We start from the raw sequence: 25297 nt of genomic DNA on the forward strand, positions 1-25297 counted from the left end.
AATATGGTGAGATATGCTCTCTCCTTCTAGTCCCCGTCAGTACTCTAGCTGCAGCATTTTGAATTAACTGAAGGCTTTTTAGGGAACTTTTAGGACAACCTGATAATAATGAATTACAATAGTCCAGTCTAGAGGAAATAAATGCATGAATTAGTTTTTCAGCATCACTCTGAGACAAGACCTTTCTGATTTTAGAGATATTGCGTAAATGCAAAAAAGCAGTCCTACATATTTGTTTAATATGCGCTTTGAATGACATATCCTGATCAAAAATGACTCCAAGATTTCTCACAGTATTACTAGAGGTCAGGGTAATGCCATCCAGAGTAAGGATCTGGTTAGACACCATGTTTCTAAGATTTGTGGGGCCAAGTACAATAACTTCAGTTTTATCTGAGTTTAAAAGCAGGAAATTAGAGGTCATCCATGTCTTTATGTCTGTAAGACAATCCTGCAGTTTAGCTAATTGGTGTGTGTCCTCTGGCTTCATGGATAGATAAAGCTGGGTATCATCTGCGTAACAATGAAAATTTAAGCAATACCGTCTAATAATACTGCCTAAGGGAAGCATGTATAAAGTGAATAAAATTGGTCCTAGCACAGAACCTTGTGGAACTCCATAATTAACTTTAGTCTGTGAAGAAGATTCCCCATTTACATGAACAAATTGTAATCTATTAGACAAATATGATTCAAACCACCGCAACGCAGTGCCTTTAATACCTATGGCATGCTCTAATCTCTGTAATAAAATTTTATGGTCAACAGTATCAAAAGCAGCACTGAGGTCTAACAGAACAAGCACAGAGATGAGTCCACTGTCCGAAGCCATAAGAAGATCATTTGTAACCTTCACTAATGCTGTTTCTGTACTATGATGAATTCTAAAACCTGACTGAAACTCTTCAAATAGACCATTCCTCTGCAGATGATCAGTTAGCTGTTTTACAACTACCCTTTCAAGAATTTTTGAGAGAAAAGGAAGGTTGGAGATTGGCCTATAATTAGCTAAGATAGCTGGGTCAAGTGATGGCTTTTTAAGTAATGGTTTAATTACTGCCACCTTAAAAGCCTGTGGTACATAGCCAACTAACAAAGATAGATTGATCATATTTAAGATCGAAGCATTAAATAATGGTAGGGCTTCCTTGAGCAGCCTGGTAGGAATGGGGTCTAATAAACATGTTGATGGTTTGGATGAAGTAACTAATGAAAATAACTCAGACAGAACAATCGGAGAGAAAGAGTCTAACCAAATACCGGCATCACGGAAAGCAGCCAAAGATAACGATACGTCTTTGGGATGGTTATGAGTAATTTTTTCTCTAATAGTTAAAATTTTATTAGCAAAGAAAGTCATGAAGTCAGTTACAGGAATACTCGGCTCAATAGAGCTCTGACTCTTTGTCAGCCTGGCTACAGTGCTGAAAAGAAACCTGGGGTTGTTCTTATTTTCTTCAATTAGTGATGAGTAGAAAGATGTCCTAGCTTTACGGAGGGCTTTTTTATAGAGCAACAGACTCTTTTTCCAGGCTAAGTGAAGATCTTCTAAATTAGTGAGATGCCATTTCCTCTCCAACTTACGGGTTATCTGCTTTAAGCTACGAGTTTGTGAGTTATACCATGGAGTCAGGCACTTCTGATTTAAAGCTCTCTTTTTTAGAGGAGCTACAGCATCCAAAGTTATCTTCAATGAGGATGTAAAACTATTGACGAGATACTCTATCTCACTTACAGAGTTTAGGTAGCTACTCTGCACTGTGTTGGTATATGGCATTAGAGAACATAAAGAAGGAATCATATCCTTAAACCTAGTTACAGCGCTTTCTGAAAGACTTCTAGTGTAATGAAACTTATTCCCCACTGCTGGGTAGTCCATCAGAGTAAATGTAAATGTTATTAAGAAATGATCAGACAGAAGGGAGTTTTCAGGGAATACTGTTAAGTCTTCTATTTCCATACCATACGTCAGAACAAGATCTAAGATATGATTAAAGTGGTGGGTGGACTCATTTACTTTTTGAGCAAAGCCAATAGAGTCTAATAATAGATTAAATGCAGTGTTGAGGCTGTCATTCTCAGCATCTGTGTGGATGTTAAAATCGCCCACTATAATTATCAAAAAAGGTCTGAAAATTCAGAGAAACTCACAGTAACGACCAGGTGGACGATAGATAATAACAAATAAAACTGTTTTTTGGGACTTCCAATTTGGATGGACAAGACTAAGAGTCAAGCTTTCAAATGAATTAAAGCTCTGTCTGGGTTTTTGATTAATTAATAAGCTGGAGTGGAAGATTGCAGCTAATCCTGCGCCCCGGCCCGTGCTACGAGCATTCTGACAGTTAGTGTGACTCGGGGGTGTTGACTCATTTAAACTAACATATTCATCCTGCTGTAACCAGGTTTCTGTAAGGCAGAATAAATCAATATGTTGATCAATTATTATATCATTTACCAACAGGGACTTAGAAGAGAGAGACCTAATGTTTAATAGACCACATTTAACTGTTTTAGTCTGTGGTGCAGTTGAAGGTGCTATATTATTTTTTCTTTTTGAATTTTTATGCTTAAATAGATTTTTGCTGGTTATTGGTAGTCTGGGAGCAGGCACCGTCTCTACGGGGATGGGGTAATGAGGGGATGGCAGGGGGAGAGAAGCTGCAGAGAGGTGTGTAAGACTACAACTCTGCTTCCTGGTCCCAACCCTGGATAGTCACGGTTTGGAGGATTTAAGAAAATTGGCCAGATTTCTAGAAATGAGAGCTGCTCCATCCAAAGTGGGATGGATGCCGTCTCTCCTAACAAGACCAGGTTTTCCCCAGAAGCTTTGCCAATTATCTATTCTACAGAATTCTACATATTCTGTTCTACAGAAACAGCATTAGTGAAGGTTACAAATGATCTTCTTATGGCCTCGGACAGTGGACTCATCTCTGTGCTTGTTCTGTTAGACCTCAGTGCTGCTTTTGATACTGTTGACCATAAAATTTTATTACAGAGATTAGAGCATGCCATAGGTATTAAAGGCACTGCGCTGCGGTGGTTTGAATCATATTTGTCTAATAGATTACAATTTGTTCATGTAAATGGGGAATCTTCTTCACAGACTAAAGTTAATTATGGAGTTCCACAAGGTTCTGTGCTAGGACCAATTTTATTCACTTTATATATGCTTCCCTTAGGCAGTATTATTAGACGGTATTGCTTAAATTTTCATTGTTACGCAGATGATACCCAGCTTTATCTATCCATGAAGCCAGACGACACACACCAATTAGCTAAACTGCAGGATTGTCTTACAGACATAAAGACATGGATGACCTCTAATTTCCTGCTTTTAAACTCAGATAAAACTGAAGTTATTGTACTTGGCCCCACAAATCTTAGAAACATGGTGTCTAACCAGATCCTTACTGTGGATGGCATTACCCTGACCTCTAGTAATACTGTGAGAAATCTTGGAGTCATTTTTGATCAGGATATGTCATTCAAAGCGCATATTAAACAAATATGTAGGACTGCTTTTTTGCATTTACGCAATATCTCTAAAATCAGAAAGGTCTTGTCTCAGAGTGATGCTGAAAAACTAATTCATGCATTTATTTCCTCTAGGCTGGACTATTGTAATTCATTATTATCAGGTTGTCCTAAAAGTTCCCTAAAAAGCCTTCAGTTAATTCAAAATGCTGCAGCTAGAGTACTGACGGGGACTAGAAGGAGAGAGCATATCTCACCCATATTGGCCTCTCTTCATTGGCTTCCTGTTAATTCTAGAATAGAATTTAAAATTCTTCTTCTTACTTATAAGGTTTTGAATAATCAGGTCCCATCTTATCTTAGGGACCTCGTAGTACCATATCACCCCAATAGAGCGCTTCGCTCTCAGACTGCAGGCTTACTTGTAGTTCCTAGGGTTTGTAAGAGTAGAATGGGAGGCAGAGCCTTCAGCTTTCAGGCTCCTCTCCTGTGGAATCAGCTCCCAATTCAGATCAGGGAGACAGACACCCTCTCTACTTTTAAGATTAGGCTTAAAACTTTCCTTTTTGCTAAAGCTTATAGTTAGGGCTGGATCAGGTGACCCTGAACCATCCCTTAGTTATGCTGCTATAGACGTAGACTGCTGGGGGGTTCCCATGATGCACTGTTTCTTTCTCTTTTTGCTCTGTATGCACCACTCTGCATTTAATCATTAGTGATCGATCTCTGCTCCCCTCCACAGCATGTCTTTTTCCTGGTTCTCTCCCTCAGCCCCAACCAGTCCCAGCAGAAGACTGCCCCTCCCTGAGCCTGGTTCTGCTGGAGGTTTCTTCCTGTTAAAAGGGAGTTTTTCCTTCCCACTGTAGCCAAGTGCTTGCTCACAGGGGGTCGTTTTGACCGTTGGGGTTTTACATAATTATTGTATGGCCTTGCCTTACAATATAAAGCGCCTTGGGGCAACTGTTTGTTGTGATTTGGCGCTATATAAAAAAAATTGATTGATTGATTGATTGATCTATGAAGCCCACCTCATTTTTTGGACACCACTCAGCCAGCCAGCAATTCAAGGCCTGTTATTTGACAAACGGTCAATGTCTTGATTTTTTCTTTCACAAACAAGCCTGAAAATCCTTCGGTCTCAACAGCCCGTATCCACAAAGCAGTCTGAGGCTAAAAATAGCTCCTGGTGACATTATTCTAAGAAAAATCTTAGAATTCTTCGAATTCTTAGACGATTCTTACAATTTTCTCTTGGTAAGATGAATGTTGTCCGCAAAGCACCTTAGGCCTTAAGAGAGCTCCTAAGGTGCCAAACTGTTAAGAGGAGGGAGGCGGACTTTTAAGAAGCCTAAGAGTGTCTTAAACAGAGAAGATGGCAGAACTGACAGAGAGGAAGCAGAGATATTCTCTGTATGTAGGATGACAGTGAGTCAGTAACACACTACCGGCTCGATCTACGTCATTATTTTATGTTAATTTACTGTCTTAATGTATCTATAAATTGTTTAGGGTTTTGTTATCACATACACACTGTAAATAGTATCATTTTATTATTATCTGTATTATTAATACTGTTATTTTATTTTATTATAACTTCTATTTTGTCATTTGATTTTAAATGGACCACAATGGAAATAAATATTTTCACTTTCTTGTGTCATGCATGTATTTTTAATATATTTACAATTATATATATATATATATATATATATATATATATATATATATATATATATATATATATATTTACAATGAATTTACTAAATAAACTCATGCATGCTATTAATATATAGATATTTGACATGTGAATGAGGTTCATTCAAATATTTTCAAGATGTGTACCAATTAATTTAATTTTGCTGCGTTTCATCATCATAAAGTTATCCTCATGATTACACGTCTTAATGCAGTTCATGTGAGTGCAGGTGACTCACTAGCCTTGAGCCTCGAAGTACTTTCAGACGCGACACAACAACAGAAATAAAAGTCTTGAATCCGAAACTTAAGTTTGATGTCTTTCTTTACTAGAACTTAAACTCATACAAAACAAAAGGTGAATTCTTAACTCCTATCTACATAATTATCTCTATGCAATGTGATGGTCAAAAGACTGTGATGCTTCTACGGCTCGTGGCTTCTGTTCTGACGTTCTTCATGCGTCCTGACGGTTTTATATAAAATCAGCAGCCAATCAAATTGCACCACAGTATCTAGTATCTAGGTAAAACTTTACATACTAAATAAATTCTTATATTCCTAAATATGCATGCAATAATTCTTATGTTCCTAAATTAACTTAAATTCTGTAAAGTATTAATTCTAAATATAAACTCTAACTACATAAATGTACATATTTCTTAAAACATAGAAAAAATGGCTCTAACAGTTCAGGTTATATGATGGGTTGAGTTCACTGTCCGTTCATAACTAGGAGGGTGCAGCGTGTGTTCTTTTTCTCCTCCCCTTTCCATGACAACCAATCACAGCTCTTAGAGGAGGACTGTGTCATACTTAGCAACAGGGTCATCCCTGCCTCCTCACAAAGATAGGAGTTTCTGTCCCCTCCTTGCTCAGACTTGCTCTCAGACACCTGTTGGCTCACTCTGAGGCTAAGATTCCTTGCCAGGAAATTTTAGGCTCAGTTAGGAGCTCTTTGAGAGAACTTTGAGCTGCTTTGCGGCTACAGGTCCAGATAAACATCCAGCACGTTACAAAGGTGTGAGCTGGATTCTGGTTTTACACGGGTGAGGTTCACCACCATACTTAACATCAGAACCAGTCCCACCTTTACACAGACTTACCTTCGATGGCAAATGGCTTCCCGACGGTTGCCAGCTTACAGTCTGCGTCGATGGAAACTTCATACTCTAAGAGAGCTTTATCCATGATGAAGGCGTCCAGCTGAGGAGGATCTGTCCTTCAACACACAGCAACATGGTTCTTACAGCGACTGATGGTGAAATCATTACCACGGCGTCAGTCACAACAACAACAACAACAACAGGAAACTATGAAGTTACCAACACCAAGGCTGCGTATCTGAAAATGGTTTATTAAAGACTGATCTGCCCACTGTAGAGGTCTTATTTGGTTCTCATGGTCTGAAACCTGATTTGAGACCTGAGCTGGATCAGGGGCACATTTCATTTAGTCTAGTCAGGTCCAGCTTGGATCTCCATCTGTTACTGTGGGTCTTAAATCTGAGTGTTTAAAACTCTGGGGTCTGAGGGCATTTTTTGGACAGTTCACTCACCTGGCATAAATGTTTTATTATGGCTGTTAGCAGCTCTCCCTGCATCCCACAATCAAGTTTTATGTCTCCTTTTTTCAGGACAACCTGTTCTTTCATAATATGTATGTTTTTGTTGTGTTTTATAAGTGTAATAAAGGTTTACAATCAGAAATAAGAAAGGAAAAAGTAAGGCGAAAAATAATTTTCCACACACATTTATTCAAAACACACAGCAAACTTTAATAAACAACTGTTTTGACACTTTATAAAGGTAATTTGATGTCTTGTGTGAAAGACTGTACAACAAAAAAGTTCAAACAATAAACACAAATGCACATTTTGAACAATATATACAAAATGGTCTATGTGTTTATGCTCCAGTCTGAGGAGCGGCCCCTCTCCCTCACCCCATTGATATGGTAAACAGTGCTTTACGCCAGAGGGAGAGAGCCACAGAGTAATCCAGTAACATTCAAATGCAAACTAGTGGCGCAATCCTGATAATTACACACTCTGTTTGAGCACGTGAGATTGTCATGCGAGGCTCTCCGTCTGCTTTCACTTTCGCTGTGCGTAATGGGGCAGGGTGCATTGGAGGAGTTAGGGGGCTATTCAAATGGGCCAACTAGTAAGATATCACTCCTGAAAACGATCTTTGGTTCATCACGTGAGGTAAATCTGCCCTACGATTGGATTTTGGAAAACCATGTGACAGTGAACCAATTCCGATTGGACATTCACATTGCGCACGTCATCACACAGCTTCTATGAGGAGTACAAAGATGGCCGATGGTGGATCGAAAGTCCACGGAGTTAACTTTTCAGCAAAAAAAAGTTTCTATCTCATATCACTAAAAAGTTATTTATAATTTAGTAAAGCTTGGTCCCAGCCGTCGCATATGACGGCATTGGCCCCAGAGGGTTAACTGACTCAAGGGTTCATAACCCAAAACCTGGTGACCCCAGACCGCATCGTGCTTTGAGACCACCTGATCTATAAAATGAGTGGGATGAAGGTTCGATACACACCAAGTGTCACAGTTTCTGTCCGCAGACAAACTATGATCTTTGTCCACAGGGTCAAATGTTGTAGAGAAAATGATCACATATGAAGAAGACCTTAATTATATTAATGTAATTGAAAATATTATTTTCTGGCTCCAGAGAAATGTATTTATTAAATTTTGTTTTTATTAAACTTTGTTTTACAGTTTTTTATAGTTGTTTACACACTAAAATGAAAATTTGACACAATTAACAGATCTTCACACTCAAGAAGTAAAACACCTGCACAGCAGTCAGCACAGACTCAGCTTCACACTCTACAGGCACGTTCACACAAGGATGTGAGCTTACATCCAATGAACGAGCTGTGTCGTCACATCCAGCAGGTGTAGAAGCTCACATACAGTAGTGTTCAGAATAATAGTAGTGCTATGTGACTAAAAAGATTAATCCAGGTTTTGAGTATATTTCTTATTGTTACATGGGAAACAAGGTACCAGTAGATTCAGTAGATTCTCACAAATCCAACAAGACCAAGCATTCATGATATGCACACTCTTAAGGCTATGAAATTGGGCTATTAGTAAAAAAAGTAGAAAAGGGGGTGTTCACAATAATAGTAGCATCTGCTGTTGACACTACAAACTCAAAACTATTATGTTCAAACTGCTTTTTTAGCAATCCTGTGAATCACTAAACTAGTATTTAGTTGTATAACCACAGTTTTTCATGATTTTTTCACATCTGCGAGGCATTAATTTTGTTGGTTTGGAACCAAGATTTTGCTCGTTCACTAGTGTGCTTGGGGTCATTGTCTTGTTGAAACACCCATTTCAAGGGCATGTCCTCTTCAACATAAGGCAACATGACCTCTTCAAGTATTTTGACATATCCAAACTGATCCATGATACCTGGTATGTGATATATAGGCCCAGCACCATAGTAGGAGAAACATGCCCTATCATGATGCTTGCACCACCATGCTTCACTGTCTTCACTGTGAACTGTGGCTTGAATTCAGAGTTTGGGGGTCGTCTCACAAACTGTCTGCAGCCCTTGGACCCAAAAAGAACAATTTTACTCTCATCAGTCCACAAAATATTCCTCCATTTGTCTTTAGGCCAGTTGATGTGTTCTTTGGCAAATTGTAACCTCTTCTGCACGTCTTTTATTTAACAGAGGGACTTTGCGGGGGATTCTTGCAAATAAATTAGCTTCACACAGGCGTCTTCTAACTGTCACAGCACTTACAGGTAACTCCAGACTGTCTTTGATCATCCTGGAGCTGATCAATGGGTGAGCCTTTGCCATTCTGGTTATTCTTCTATCCATTTTGATGGTTGGTTTCCGTTTTCTTCCACATGTCTCTGTTTTTTTTGTCCATTTTAAAGCATTGGAGATCATTGTAGATGAACAGCCTATAATGTTTTGCACCTGCGTATAAGTTTTCCCCTCTCCAATCAACTTTTTAATCAAACTACACTGTTCTTCTGAACAATGTCTTGAACATCCCATTTTCCTCAGGCTTTCAAAGAGAAAAGCATGTTCAACAGGTGCTTGTTGTGTGGGCCGCTGAAGAGGAGGTACTGCTGGCCCACCACCACCAGATGGCGCCCTGCTTGGAGTGTGGGCTTCAAGCACGAGAGGGTGCCAGAGCCACTGGGAGTGACAGCTGTCACTCATCCTCAGCACCAGCTGTCACTCATTTCATCTCATCACCATCACCATAAAGGCCGGACTGCAACTACACCTCCTCGCCGAGAAATCAGCTACCATTCAGGTACCTTCTCTGCTGACTTACCACTGACTAATAGTCTGAACTTCTTTGCAGCCGTTTTCCTGTGGGTGTTGCCTTATCTGTGGGATTGGCGTTTGGTGTGATCAGCGACGGCTTCGCTTCACACCCCAACCAGATAAGTGGTTAGACAGGAGCTGCACGAGTGTGTGATTGGAGGTGGAGGTTTTCCCTCCTAACTGTATACAGACTGTGGGATTACTGAGTGTGCGAACTCACACTCATCTGGACTGTTTCTGTTCTCTGCCAGCAGTACCGGGTCTGACTGCTGAAGACAGCGGCCACCTGGGGCGCAGGGCTTGGCGGCTCCGGTGTTCTTCAGCTCCGTTGGTGGTAGAAGCTGTGTGGGATCCGGCTCTTCTCTCGCCAGGCGTCTTCTATCGTCGAGCCTGCCCACACGTCACTTTGTGTATAATTGACAGTCCACCATATTGTTATTGTCTGTACGTCGTTGTGCGATTCACAACATTAAATTGTTACTTTTGGCTTATCCATTGTCCGTTCATTAACGCCCCCTGTTGTGGGTCCGTGTCACGACACTTTCACAACAGTGCTGGCTTCATCCTTAAATAGGGGACACCTGATTCACACCTGTTTGTTCCACAAAATTGATGAACTCACTGACTGAATGCCACACTACTATTATTGTGAACACCCCCTTTTCTACTTTTTTTACTAATAGCCCAATTTCATAGCCTTAAGAGTGTGCATATCATGAATGCTTGGTCTTGTTGATTTGTGAGAATCTACTGAATCTACTGGTACCTTGTTTCCCATGTAACAATAAGAAATATACTCAAAACCTGGATTAATCTTTTTAGTCACATAGCACTACTGTTATCCCATTAATGCCCATCGTCGCATATATGCTACAATCTCTGACTCTAATATGCAACTTACCAAATTGACCTATATGCCTGTTGTCGCAAATTTACAACATACCATCATTATTCCTACGTGTTTTTTTTTTAACTACAAATGGCAAAGAAACTAATCTTGAATCTTATTATTATAACATAAAGTCATTACCAGAATACCCAATATTACTATCTAGTTTTTGTGCAAAAGTGAAATTAATAATCTCAACATTATTTACCATCTACTTAAAGGCAAAAACACACACAAAACATTTTTTTATATACAGCTATATAAATTCGGGCGTTAAGGGGTTATTCTGAACACTACTGTATATTTAGCTTTTCTTCAGACTTGCTGTACATGTGTGTACTTCATGCAGTCATTTTTATTTGTCTACAGATTTTTATTTGTCGAAACTTTGCAGTCGTAAGAAAAACTGCTATTTTGTTCTGATTTTCATTGTTGATTGATCTGTTACTGTGGTAAGAAATGAATGTTTTCAGCAGCATGAGTGTTATGCAGTACTTGGTGAGTGCACATGCTGTTCCCCGAAACAGGGTTTTGACAGACGTGTTTGTGTTGATCACAGACTGACTGCAGTGTATTTAGAAATATGTGTATGTTTTGAAAACATGTCTATATGTTTTGACTGAACTGTGTCATTTTGCAAACAATCCAGGAGTTCTGCAAACTGTGTGTCTGTTTGGATAATTGTGTGAATACGAGGTCTATTAGAAAAGTATCCGACCTTATTATTTTTTTCAAAAACCATATGGATTTGAATCACGTGTGATTACATCAGACATGCTTGAACCCTCGTGGGCATGCAAGAGTTTTTTCACACCTGTCGGTTACGTCATTCGCCTGTGGGCAGTCTTTGAGTGAGGAGTCGCCCACCCTCTCGTCGTTTTTTCATTGTTTAGGAATGGCTCAGAGACTGCTGCTTTGTTTGATCAAAATTTTTTCAAACCTGTAAGGCACAACTGAGTGGACACCATTCGATAAATTCAGCTGGTTTTCGGTAAAAATTTTAATTCAATTCAATTCAATTTTATTTATATAGCGCCAAATCACAACAAACAGTTGCCCCAAGGCGCTTTATATTGTAAGGCAAGGCCATACAATAATTACGTAAAAACCCCAAAGGTCAAAACGACCCCCTGTGAGCAAGCACTTGGCGACAGTGGGAAGGAAAAACTCCCTTTTAACAGGAAGAAACCTCCAGTAGAACCAGGCTAAGGGAGGGGCAGTCTTCTGCTGGGACTGGTTGGGGCTGGTCCTAACGGCTGATGAGAGATTTTGGTCTGTAGTGTTGCTTTAAGGACAGCCCACGGCGCCTGACGGCGATCTGCGCTTCGAGGCGGCAGCGTCTCGCCGTTTCAAGTTGAAAACTTCCACATTTCAGGATCTGTTGACCCAGTAAGTCGTCAGAGAACTGAGAACTTTCAGAAAAAGTCGGCATGAGGAGTTTATTCGGACATTCCATTGTTAACGGACATTTTGTAATGAAAGAACGTGCGGGCAGAGTCGCATGTCGGCCGGACCCGACCGCGGGGGGTCGCGACAGGAAAAACACCTCCGTTGGAAACCTTAACGGGCAAGTTGGAACATGCCCAAGCTGTTAAACAATTTCTCAGTTACTCACTTGTTGAAAGCCATCAAAAGCCGCCTGAATTTTACAAATGGTTTTCAACACGGAGGTGTTTTTCCTGTCGCGGTGCACACAGATTCACCGAGTCGTCACGGAAACGACTCGGTGAATTTGCGAGCACGTCTTTCATTTAAAAATGTCCTTAAACAGTGGAATGTCCGCATAAAGTCCTCATGCCAGCCTCTTCTGAATCTTCTCTGTTCTCTCACGACATCCTGGGTGAATTACGCCTTAAATTAGGATGTTTTCAGGTCGAAACAGGCCGACGACGGCGCCTGGAAGCGCTGCGTGACGTCCCGCTGCGTGGGAAGTCCTTACACCGACAGAAACACCCCATAATCTCTCATCAGCCGTTAAGCTTTTCACAGAAAACCAGCTTAATTTCTCGAATAGTGTCCACTCGGATATTCCTCACAGGTCCAGAAAAAGTTTTGATAAAGCAACGCGCGCCGCCTCGAGCAGCGTGTGAAACAAAGGAATTCAGCCAAGAGGGCGGGACCACATCTCACTCAAGGCCTGCCCACAGGGAAATGACGTCACCGACACGTGTGAAAAAACTCACGCATGCGCACGAGGGTTCAAGCATGATTGGTGTAATCGCATGTCAATCAAATCCATATAGTTAAAAAAAAAATAAAAGGGTCGGTTTATTATCTAATACACCTCGTATTTTGAAAAATGGAGCCCTGATTTCAAAATTGCATGTAAACAACTGAAAAAAAAACCTGTAATAGAGGTTTTGTAATAAATACTGTGTCATCACAAGAAAAGGAAAAAAAAAGACATTCCTTTTCTGTAAATGCAGCACACTTCTTTTGCTATGTGCACAAGACAGACATGTTAAAAAGTCAGGAAGATCATCAAAGAAGATTTGGATTTTTGTGTAAGAACCTGTCAGTTTTTGGTATCTGTCATATCAGTGGTGGACACAGCTAACCAACAAATTAGCTTCGATAACCGCTAATCCGCTAACTGAAAAGTTAGCTTTTATAATGATAAACCGATAAACTGATAAATGAGAGAGTGAAAAGGTGCCTTGACACTGGCACGAATTTGATCTGCGCACTGGTATGCACTCTGCTATGCAGAAGAGTAAACTCGTAAACTGTGCATGGCTTCGTGCAAGTGCGCAAAGAAAATTTTGAAATGTTCAAAATCTCTGTCATGCATTAAAACACTGAGTGCGAGTGATTGTGTCAGCGCAGTGCATAGCAGTGCATTACAGCGCAGCACATCTGAAAGATTATAATGAGATGTTAAATCTGTCATAAACATGATTTTATAGCTACTCATAAGAAGGAATGAACATGCAACTGTTTTACCAAGATATTACAATACAAACATTACAAATAATTACCTTTCAGACTGTTCCAAATGCGTTCTCGGCCTCATGCAGCGCCGGAGAACAGCTGGAGCTGTAGAAAATTCCTCTGTGATTCCAGAAGCTATTAGAGGTGTTTCCAGCACCCAAACTCTGAAATAAAACAATTAATCGGCTACGAAATAATTATTTTCTATGCAGCGTCCAGTGGCCCAAACGCAGCATCCAGCAGGTGGCATTGGCACAACGAATTGCGCAGCAGTGCAGGGCTTAAATGTGTGCAAGTGTCAAGGCACCTAAATGCTTGACATAAAAAAGTAAGAACCTCTTCATATGTGATCATTTGTTGTTTCTTTACAGTGTTTGCTGATGTTGAGTTCATTTCAATGTGATGTCAGGCTACTTTCAAACATTTGTTTTAAGAAATGAATGCAGAATAAATGGACTGCATTTCCATCTGAAGAAGACGCTCAAAGTTCTTTACCAGGTCAGCACAGCGCTCACTGCACAACCAGAGCAACTTGGGGATGGAGCAGCTTGCCGAGGGCTCGAGCCCACAGCTTGAACCTGTCCAGACCATCGTCTCCCAGTGTGGCTTTGAATAAGAACTTAAGAGCTCTAGTATTACTTGGTTCCACTCTGTTGGGCCTGTGAAGATCTCGAGAGAAATAAATTACTCTTTTGAGTTTTATGGTCACATTAATCATGTTTACTTACAGAAAAAATTCCAATCACCCGCTTCACTTCACTTTGGCACGACTGTCTCGTTTCCTTTGAGGTCATCGCCTTTCATGCATATTGTTTACTGTTAGCTGGGAAAGGCTCAGGACACGCACACGTTTCACCTGGCTGAAGCACGTCAGTGACTAGTTTCTGTACTTTTGGTAGGAGTGAATCATGTTTGCCTGACTGGTTGCCATCCCGGACCCAAGGGGGTTCTGTGGTCACCAGTATATGCTGCCATGACAGACTGCACCCAGACTAGACGCTGCTCTTACTTGAGGGTGGCGACGCCCTCAGGCGTGGTCGGCTCGTTGAAGCGTCTCATGTACTCGTGCATCTCTGGAAAGCTCTTCTTCATGTAGTCCTCAGCACTGCTCTCCCTCACAGTCCCAAAACGAAAGCCCCGGGATGGGTGGTGCAGCTGGGGACCAAAGACACCGTGATGGAAACAGGCAGAACCAATCACAGATGAGACGACGCAGCCAACAAACAAAGATCAACAGCAAGAACACTGAACAAAATCCAATCACCAGTGAATATGAGATCAGATTGATACACAAACCAGAACATGGCTGCAGTAGAACCCGGTTGGACTGAATGACCGAACTCAGGTCCCAGGATTCTTGCTGTGAAGAAAGTGGAGCGCTGAAGTCCTAAACTCTGACAAAACTAAGATGAACCAACTGAGGACTGCATCAAAAAGAGAAACTTAGAAAAAAAAAAACAGGAGCTGCAACCAAATGGACCCCTGAGCTTAAAAAAACCCTCCACCAGCAGATGGCAGCAGTCAAACTTAAACAAACCCACAGGCTGAGGACATGAACAGGATCTGGACCCAGTTTTTTTTTTTGTGAAATGAGCTTATTTCTACAAGATGCAAAAGAAAACCTTCTGCTCTTACTGGGCTCATTTTGTTTGATGTTCTAACAGGTTTTACTTCAACTGATTTTTAAAAAGGACATAAAGAAAGCAGCGCAACATCTGAATCTGAGCAAAATAAAAAAATTAAAAATCCCAGCGGATGTCTACACATGCTGTTGGAATGACTTCACAGAAGAAACTGCTCTTGATCATCGCAGAAGGAAACAAGTGAAGACTTTGTCGAGAGCCAATTCCATTTCAGACCTGATTTATCAACCTGAGAAGGTGATGTTCTTGGACCAGTGATATTCAAACTGGGCCCTCAACATAACTCACATATAATCACCAGCTGAGACAGGTTTCAGAAGAGCAGGTACAAAACAACAGTCCATGTGAACCCAGTTCCAAAAGGACCGCCTTACAGACTGGGTGTTTGCATGGACTGGGTGTTGGGTTGGATTATGATCATTGTGTATTGTTGGACAGGCTCAAAATGTTATTTGAGCATTACTGGTTACAAGTTCTCTCCTGACTGACATCACCCTTATTTAATAGTTACTGTGTGTTATACAATGACATTATTTCAAAACTCGCTCCAGTAAAATATGTAGTACCGCAGGGTTCTGCACTAGGCCCTCTGCTGGACAGATATTATAATACTATGTAATTACTTTTCACTGCTATGTGTCAGGAGTGAATTTTGGTTGTCTGTTTTATTTTATTCTGTTATTTTGAGTATTTTGTTGGGCCTGATTTGTTTATTCTCTTGCTGAGTTTTTCTGCTTGGGGTTGTCTGTCTCTGTTACTCTTGTCTCTGTCTCTCTCTCTGGCCACACCCTGGTTCTCCGTTTCGGAGTGCCAGAGGACAAGTTGGGACATGTCTGTCTCGGCTTTCAGTGCTTACCAGTCGAGTGAGTATAAGAGAAATTGTGGAGAGCTGGACATGTCCCAACTTGTCCTCTAACACTCCGAAACGGAGGTGTTCCGTTGTCTCGCTCCAGTAGCGAATCCATCGTGACGTGCGAAGCCTCTGCACGGCTTTCCATGACAAAATCTCTTGTTAAAAGTGAAATCTGCCGGAAAATGGCTGATGTCCAGCTCTTGTGATAACCAGAGCAATTGCACACGATGGTCCCGGCTCCACACAGCGATCCGTTTAGAAATGATGTGGTGGTTTCTGCCTCTCAATGGCGGCTTGGAGCGTGGCGCGCCGTGCGCCATTGTGGGCCGTCCTTAAAGCTGTAGTAACGCTCCTTATTCTCTGTGAAGCCCGTAAAATTTTCACCGAAAGCCAGATAAATTTTTCGAATGGTTTCCAGCTGCCTGTCTCTAACAGTTTCTGAAAAAATTCTGATGGAAAAAAAGCCCAAATCATTCTGCCATTTCCTCGCAATGAAACAACGATGAGAGGGGTGGACCAGTCCGCACTCAAAGCCTGCCCACAGGCGAATGACGCAACCGACAGGCGTGGAAAAACTCACGCATGCGCACGAAGGTTCAAGCTTGGCTGACGTAAAAACATATGAATCAAATCCATATAGTTTTTGAAAAAAATAAAAAGGTACGATACTTTTCTCACAGACCTCGTATGTATTGATTCATAAGTCTTTTTCACAAAATGTGACTTCAAACTTGAGTCTTAGTTCCAGTGGGCTAAGAGGGGGTGTTCTGAGGGCTCTGGTCGGTCCAGTTGGGTGAAGCAGGGGGATGTAAAGAACTCTGTTTGGCATGATAGTGATCGGGTGTGTCATTATTGTCACAGGCGTGGGCACATTAAAGCAGATTGTACTCTGCTAAAGTTAAGGATGTCTCTTAAGCCCAGAGGAGTAGGTTTAGCTGTGCCGGTGCGTAACGCTGTGGAACTGAAGGTGGAAAACATAAGCTCTGAACCGTGTGACTCGTACCTGCCTTTCATTCGTGAGGGGTTTGTCTCACCGGTGGGAGATGATAAAAAGGTGCGTGTCAAACGTTTGTGCGACACAGGGGCATTTGACTCGTTTATCCGAGCTGATGTGTTGATTGTTGGGTCTTAAGGTGCTCTTTGTACCGTTGCATAAAGTGTCACTTGCTTGTGAACGGTTCAGCAGGGAAGTAGTTTTGGCTGTTCATCCTGCATTGCCAGTGGAAGGTGTCTCCGTTATCTTGGGCAATGGTTTGGCTGGTGCTCGTTTGTGGAAGGATGTTGCTCGATCAGTTATACAGAAAGAGGCAGAGTCAGTTCTTGATTTGCTTCCTCAGACTGATGAGTGCAGTAAACAGTTCCCTCAGGTGTTCACTGCGTGTGAGGTTAAGAAGGGGAAATGTGAAAAAAAAAGTTCATGTACCTCTGTCTGATTTTCCTATGTCTTTGTCTCGCAGTGACCTGGTGGCGGAGCAACATGCTGACGTGTCTTTAAAAGGCCTTTTTGATCAGGTGCACCCAGCGAGTGATATTCTGGATTACACGTGTGGGTACTTTCTTCAGGATTCACTGTTGGTTATAAAATGGTTGCCCCATGTGGGTGTGGTCGGTGATCCTGTGTTTCAAATTGTGGTGCCCAGTAATTTCGCGCTGCGGTGTTAAAAGTTGCACATGATGAGTCTGGACACTCCGGGGTGACTAAAACGTATAACCGGTTCCTGAAACATTTTTTTGGGGCCGCGTCTAAAAAAATGACGTTTCTGTATAGATTAAAACATGTGATGTGTACCAGCTGACCGCTAAGCCTAATCAAGTGTTGAAGCCAGTTCCATTGAGTCCAACTGAAGTTGCATCTGGACCATATGAGCATCTGATAATTGATTGGAAAATTCTACAGCTAGCCAGGCCCCTGTAGTCGGTGCGGACCAAGGTAGCTTAGCCGCCGTTAGTTCCCCCCTGGCAGATCCCGAGCAGCCGGGAAAGCAGGCTGACTGGGTGACTGTGAGGAGGAAGCGTAGCCCTAAACAGAAGCCCCGTGTACACCGCCAACCCGTTCACATCTCTAACCGTTTTTCCCCACTCGACGACACACCCGCCGAGGATCAAACTCTGGTTATTGGCGACTCTGTTTTGAGAAATGTGAAGTTAGCGACACCAGCAACCATAGTCAATTGTCTTCCGGGGGCCAGAGCAGGCGACATTGAAGGAAATTTGAAACTGCTGGTTAAGGCTAAGCGTAAATTTGGTAAGATTGTAATTCACGTCGGCAGTAATGACACCCGGTTACGCCAATCGGAGGTCACTAAAATTAACATTAAATCGGTGTGTAACTTTGCAAAAACAATGTCGGACTCTGTAGTTTTCTCTGGGCCCCTCCCCAATCAGACCGGGAGTGACATGTTTAGCCGCATGTTCTCCTTGAATTGCTGGCTGTCTGAGTGGTGTCCAAAAAATGAGGTGGGCTTCATAGATAATTGGCAAAGCTTCTGGGGAAAACCTGGTCTTGTTAGGAGAGACGGCATCCATCCCACTTTGGATGGAGCAGCTCTCATTTCTAGAAATCTGGCTAATTTTCTTAAATCCTCCAAACCGTGACTATCCAGGGTTGGGACCAGGAAGCAGAGTTGTAGTCTTACACACCTCTCTGCAGCTTCTCTCCCCCTGCCATCCCCTCATTACCCCATCCCCGTAGAGACGGTGCCTGCTCCCAGACTACCAATAACCAGCAAAAATCTATTTAAGCATAAAAATTCAAAAAGAAAAATAATATAGCACCTTCAACTGCACCACAGACTAAAACAGTTAAATGTGGTCTATTAAACATTAGGTCTCTCTCTTCTAAGTCCCTGTTGGTAAATGATATAATAATTGATCAACATATTGATTTATTCTGCCTAACAGAAACCTGGTTACAGCAGGATGAATATGTTAGTTTAAATGAGTCAACACCCCCGAGTCACACTAACTGTCAGAATGCTCGTAGCACGGGCCGGGGCGGTGGATTAGCAGCAATCTTCCATTCCAGCTTATTAATTAATCAAAAACCCAGACAGAGCTTTAATTCATTTGAAAGCTTGTCTCTTAGTCTTGTCCATCCAAATTGGAAGTCCCAAAAACCAGTTTTATTTGTTATTATCTATCGTCCACCTGGTCGTTACTGTGAGTTTCTCTGTGAATTTTCAGACCTTTTGTCTGACTTAGTGCTTAGCTCAGATAAGATAATTATAGTGGGCGATTTTAACATCCACACAGATGCTGAGAATGACAGTCTTAACACTGCATTTAATCTATTATTAGACTCTATTGGCTTTGCTCAAAAAGTAAATGAGTCCACCCACCACTTTAATCATATCTTAGATCTTGTTCTGACTTATGGTATGGAAATAGAAGACTTAACAGTATTCCCTGAAAACTCCCTTCTGTCTGATCATTTTTTAATAACATTTACATTTACTCTGATGGACTACCCAGCAGTGGGGAATAAGTTTCATTACACTAGAAGTCTTTCAGAAAGCGCTGTAACTAGGTTTAAGGATATGATTCCTTCTTTATGTTCTCTAATGCCATATAACAACACAGTGCAGAGTAGCTACCTAAACTCTGTAAGGGAGATAGAGTATCTCGTCAATAGTTTTACATCCTCATTGAAGACAGCTTTGGATGCTGTAGCTCCTCTGAAAAAGAGAGCTTTAAATCAGAAGTGTCTGACTCCATGGTATAACTCTCAAACTCGTAGCTTAAAGCAGATAACCCGTAAGTTGGAGAGGAAATGGCGTCTCACTAATTTAGAAGATCTTCACTTAGCCTGGAAAAAGAGTCTGTTGCTCTATAAAAAAGCCCTCCGTAAAGCTAGGACATCTTTCTACTCATCACTAATTGAAGAAAATAAGAACAACCCCAGGTTTCTTTTCAGCACTGTAGCCAGGCTGACAAAGAGTCAGAGCTCTATTGAGCTGAGTATTCCATTAACTTTAACTAGTAATGAGTTCATGACTTTCTTTGCTAACAAAATTTTAACTATTAGAGAAAAAATTACTCATAACCATCCCAAAGACGTATCGTTATCTTTGGCTGCTTTCAGTGATGCCGGTATTTGGTTAGACTCTTTCTCTCCGATTGTTCTGTCTGAGTTATTTTCATTAGTTACTTCATCCAAACCATCATCATGTTTATTAGACCCCATTCCTACCAGGCTGCTCAAGGAAGCCCTACCATTATTTAATGCTTCGATCTTAAATATGATCAATCTATCTTTGTTAGTTGGCTATGTACCACAGGCTTTTAAGGTGGCAGTAATTAAACCATTACTTAAAAAGCCATCACTTGACCCAGCTATCTTAGCTAATTATAGGCCAATCTCCAACCTTCCTTTTCTCTCAAAAATTCTTGAAAGGGTAGTTGTAAAACAGCTAACTGATCATCTGCAGAGGAATGGTCTATTTGAAGAGTTTCAGTCAGGTTTTAGAATTCATCATAGTACAGAAACAGCATTAGTGAAGGTTACAAATGATCTTCTTATGGCCTCAGACAGTGGACTCATCTCTGTGCTTGTTCTGTTAGACCTCAGTGCTGCTTTTGATACTGTTGACCATAAAATTTTATTACAGAGATTAGAGCATGCCATAGGTATTAAAGGCACTGCGCTGCGGTGGTTTGAATCATATTTGTCTAATAGATTACAATTTGTTCATGTAAATGGGGAATCTTCTTCACAGACTAAAGTTAATTATGGAGTTCCACAAGGTTCTGTGCTAGGACCAATTTTATTCACTTTATATATGCTTCCCTTAGGCAGTATTATTAGACGGTATTGCTTAAATTTTCATTGTTACGCAGATGATACCCAGCTTTATCTATCCATGAAGCCAGACGACACACACCAATTAGCTAAACTGCAGGATTGTCTTACAGACATAAAGACATGGATGACCTCTAATTTCCTGCTTTTAAACTCAGATAAAACTGAAGTTATTGTACTTGGCCCCACAAATCTTAGAAACATGGTGTCTAACCAGATCCTTGCTGTGGATGGCATTACCCTGACCTCTAGTAATACTGTGAGAAATCTTGGAGTCATTTTTGATCAGGATATGTCATTCAAAGCGCATATTAAACAAATATGTAGGACTGCTTTTTTGCATTTACGCAATATCTCTAAAATCAGAAAGGTCTTGTCTCAGAGTGATGCTGAAAAACTAATTCATGCATTTATTTCCTCTAGGCTGGACTATTGTAATTCATTATTATCAGGTTGTCCTAAAAGTTCCCTAAAAAGCCTTCAGTTAATTCAAAATGCTGCAGCTAGAGTGCTGACGGGGACTAGAAGGAGAGAGCATATCTCACCCATATTGGCCTCTCTTCATTGGCTTCCTGTTAATTCTAGAATAGAATTTAAAATTCTTCTTCTTACTTATAAGGTTTTGAATAATCAGGTCCCATCTTATCTTAGGGACCTCGTAGTACCATATCACCCCAATAGAGCGCTTCGCTCTCAGACTGCAGGCTTACTTGTAGTTCCTAGGGTTTGTAAGAGTAGAATGGGAGGCAGAGCCTTCAGCTTTCAGGCTCCTCTCCTGTGGAACCAGCTCCCAATTCAGATCAGGGAGACAGACACCCTCTCTACTTTTAAGATTAGGCTTAAAAACTTTCCTTTTTGCTAAAGCTTATAGTTAGGGCTGGATCAGGTGACCCTGAACCATCCCTTAGTTATGCTGCTATAGACGTAGACTGCTGGGGGGTTCCCATGATGCACTGTTTCTTTCTCTTTTTGCTCTGTATGCACCACTCTGCATTTAATCATTAGTGATCGATCTCTGCTCCCCTCCACAGCATGTCTTTTTCCTGGTTCTCTCCCTCAGCCCCAACCAGTCCCAGCAGAAGACTGCCCCTCCCTGAGCCTGGTTCTGCTGGAGGTTTCTTCCTGTTAAAAGGGAGTTTTTCCTTCCCACTGTAGCCAAGTGCTTGCTCACAGGGGGTCGTTTTGGACCGTTGGGGTTTTACATCATTATTGTATGGCCTTGCCTTACAATATAAAGCGCCTTGGGGCAACTGTTTGTTGTGATTTGGCGCTATATAAAAAAAAAATTGAATTGAATTGAATTGATTGTGTTGGGCCTTTGCCTCGGTCAAGGTCGGGGTCATCACATTTGCTCACACTGATGTGTCAGGCTACACGGTATCCGGCAGCTTATCCACTGCGGACGATAACTGCTAGGGCAGTGGGGCGGGCGCTTACTCAATTTATTTCTGTGTTTGGCTTTCCGAAAGTCATACAGTCGGATCAGGGCAGTAACTTTACATCTCATCTGTTTGGCCAGGTCTTGAAGCAGCTCAGAGTGCGGCATGATAAAGTGACGGCTTTTCATCCTGAGTCGCAAGGCGCTTAGGAACGTTTCCACCAGTCTTTGAAGTCGCTGTTGCGTGTTTACTGTATGAGTTTGGGGGCGACTGGAAAAAAGGTTTGCCTTGGCTGATGCTGGCTGCTCGTGAAGTCACTCAAGAAAGTACTGGGTCCTTTGGCTGTAGTGGAAGACAGTTTAAAGGAGCCAAATCCACCTAAAAATCGGATAGACTGTTAATGGATTCAGACGGGGCTTGTATGTTGCAAGAGATTTGGTCAAGTTGAAAATGACTGCTGCACAGAATCAAATGAAGTCTCTGTTTGACAGGCGTGCGGAGGTGGGTTCGTTTTTGCCGGGTGACCAAGTGTTGGCTCTTTGTCTGGTTATTACGTCACCTTTTCAAGCAACGTTTAGTGGTCCTTACACTGTGCTGGAACAACTTTCTGATCAAAATTATTTAATCTCAATGCCTGAACACAGGAAGAAGCAACAAACATGTCATGTCAATTTGTTGAAACCTTACTATTCCAGAGAGGAGTTACAGCCAACAGAGGATGCTGAGGCTTCGGCGGTATGTATGGCAAGTAGATCTATTGGGACGCTTGACAGGTCTGGTACCTTGGACAGCTCACTGCCGCTGACTGAGGGGAGTGACAGTGAAGTTGGTACTTTGGACAGTGCTCTTATACAGGGACGTCTGAAGAACTCAGAAGTTTTGTCAAATTTGAGTGTGTTGCTGGGTCATTTGCCTAGGTGTCAGGCTGAACAGGTACGTGATTTGATAAATCGCTTTCTATGTTTGTTTTTGGATATACCAGGGCGTACACATCTTATTGAGCATGATATTGATGTGGGAGATGCTGGGCGGATTAAGCAGCGCTTTTATAGAATCAGTTTGGATAAACGCAAGCATCTGGATGCAGAGGTAAAATACATGTTGGAGAATGGCATGGCTGAGTCAAGTGCGTCGAGTTGGGCATCTCCATTTATTTTGGCTCCTAAGTCAGATAATACTTCACGTTTTTGTTCTGATTTTCGTAAGCTTAACGCAGTTACAAGACCATATTGTTTTCCTTTGCCGAGAATAGATGATTGCATGGACCAGGTGGGTTCTGCCAAGTTTGTGAGTAAATTTGATCTCTTGAAGAGCTACGGGCAAGTGCCGTTGTCTAAGTGTGCACGTGAGGTGTCTGCTTTTCAGGCTTGTTTTCGTACACAGTGATGCCGTTTGGACTTAGAAATGCACCAGCTACCTTCCAACGTTTGATGAATGCTGTTGTGGGCGACACGTCTGGTTGCGCAGTGTATCTGGATGACGCAGTGGTTTATTCTGACACCTGGGAAGATCATTTGGAGTGAATGGAAGAGCTTTTCACTTGTCTGGCAGGGGCGAGGCTGACTGTCAATCTTGCAAAATGTGAGTTTGTAAGTGCAACTGTGACCTACTTGGGTCGTGTAGTTGGTCTGGGGGAAGTTCGCCCTGTTGCAGCTAAGTTCAAGCAGTGGAGGAATTTCCGGTTCCCAGTACTAAAAGAGAACGTATGCGTTTTCTTGGACTGGTTGGTTATTATCGTTGTTTCTGTAAGAACTTTTCCTCAGTGGTTGCGCCGTTAACCAACTTGTTGCGCAAAGATGCTAAATTTGTCTGGTCTTCTCCTTGTCAGCAGGCATTTGAGAGTGTGAAGAAGCTCCTCTGTGCAGATCCGGTGTTGGCTGCCCCACGTTTAAATGAACCATTTCAGTTGTACGTGGACGCAAGTCATGTGGGGGCTGGAGCGGTCCTGATGCAGTTGGATAGTTCGGGTTTGGATAGACCTGTTAGCTATTTTTCAAAGAAATTTGATAAATATCAACTAAATTACTCAACTGTGGAAAAAGAGACACTTGTGTTAATTTTGGCCTTGAAGCAGTTAAAGTGCCCAACTTGCGTTTGGTTCGTTGGTCCTTGTACCTTCAGGCATATAATCTGGACATAAAATAGATTAAGGGGAAAGAAAATATGATAGTAGATGCCTTGTCACGCACCCCGGTTTAAGTACTACATTTGGTAGGACCTGTCTGTTGTGTGTCTTGAGGTCGTGGCCACCTGGGAGGCGCTGATTAGACCTCCTGTTAGGGGAGCTATAAAAGGAGAGAGTTTATGCCTTCTCCCTCTCTCTCTTTCTGGCTCCTCCTCTCTTTCTCTCTCACATGGATTGCAGGCTGGGGAGTGGCTGCGTCTGATGCTGATCCTGGTCTTGGTCCTTGTTCTGGTCTGGGTTCGTCTCGCCATGTCTGTTCACTTTTTTCTTTTATTTTATCTTCTTATTTTATAATAAAGGGCCTGTAAGGGTTTTAAAAAGACTGTGCCTCCGTGTGGGCCTCAGTTTTTGTTGCGGCTTGTGAGCCAGGCCGTAACACTGTTCCTGCGAGGTCTGATTTTAAGGTTTAGTTCTTAACATACAAAATCCTACATGGACTATCGCCTTCCTCTCTGGCTGATCTAATTAAGCCTTAAGAACTGGCCCGTGTTGCATTCTCAGGAGGCAGGATTATTGTGTGTTCCAAGGGTTAAAAAGAAGTCAGCAGGCCACAGAACTGTCAACTGACTAATGATCCCAGTTGTGTTGTTTGGACTATTGGTTAATATGATCCCTGGACTTTATGACTATCTGGATGCTTAACTGTCGTCCCTGTCTCCACATGTTTGACAAATTTATTTTTTGTGCTTTATCTTTCTAACTGCTCAATTTGATTTTTTTTTTGGGGGGGGGGGGGGGGGGTGTTGGTAATTTGGCCAAAGCAGGTGGCCACCCCACTGCGTCTGGTCTGCTTGAGGCTTCTTCTTTAATCAAAAAACACCTGAGGGAGGTTTTCCTGACCACTGTTGACAATGTGCTTGCTCAGAGGGTAGGGAAGCTTAGACCTTCCTCTTGTAAAGCTGTGTCTGGGTTTGTGATGGTCCTTGATCCAGACTAAGATCCAGGCTTTCACTGACTTCCTGGACTTCTCAATCAGAACTGTCTCTGTAGAGATGTTCTCTAATCTCAGCAGGGACCTTCATGTCTCTTGGTCCTCAGCCTTTGACATCCACAGACACCTGGGAAGACCTTACAGAGTCATGAGGTCAAAGGTCAGAGGTGTTTGGTG

General features: G+C 41.9%; 1 protein-coding gene across 1 annotated transcript in view; it reads right to left on the reverse strand.

Annotated features, from left to right (window-relative positions):
* Nucleotides 1–6160: 6160 nt before the first annotated feature.
* grin3bb (glutamate receptor, ionotropic, N-methyl-D-aspartate 3Bb) overlaps nt 6161–25297 on the reverse strand; it is a 50195-nt gene continuing 31058 nt past the window's right edge. Inside the window, exons 5-7 of the mRNA XM_034180768.1 lie at nt 14341–14486; nt 6282–6397; nt 6161–6210 (exon numbers count right to left, since the gene is read on the reverse strand). Of these exons, the coding sequence (XP_034036659.1) occupies nt 6161–6210; nt 6282–6397; nt 14341–14486 (312 nt within the window). The remainder of the gene's footprint in view (nt 6211–6281; nt 6398–14340; nt 14487–25297) is intronic.

This window comes from Thalassophryne amazonica, chromosome 10 (genome assembly GCF_902500255.1).
Source record: "Thalassophryne amazonica chromosome 10, fThaAma1.1, whole genome shotgun sequence".
In the NCBI taxonomy this organism is placed as follows: Eukaryota; Metazoa; Chordata; class Actinopteri; order Batrachoidiformes; family Batrachoididae; genus Thalassophryne; species Thalassophryne amazonica.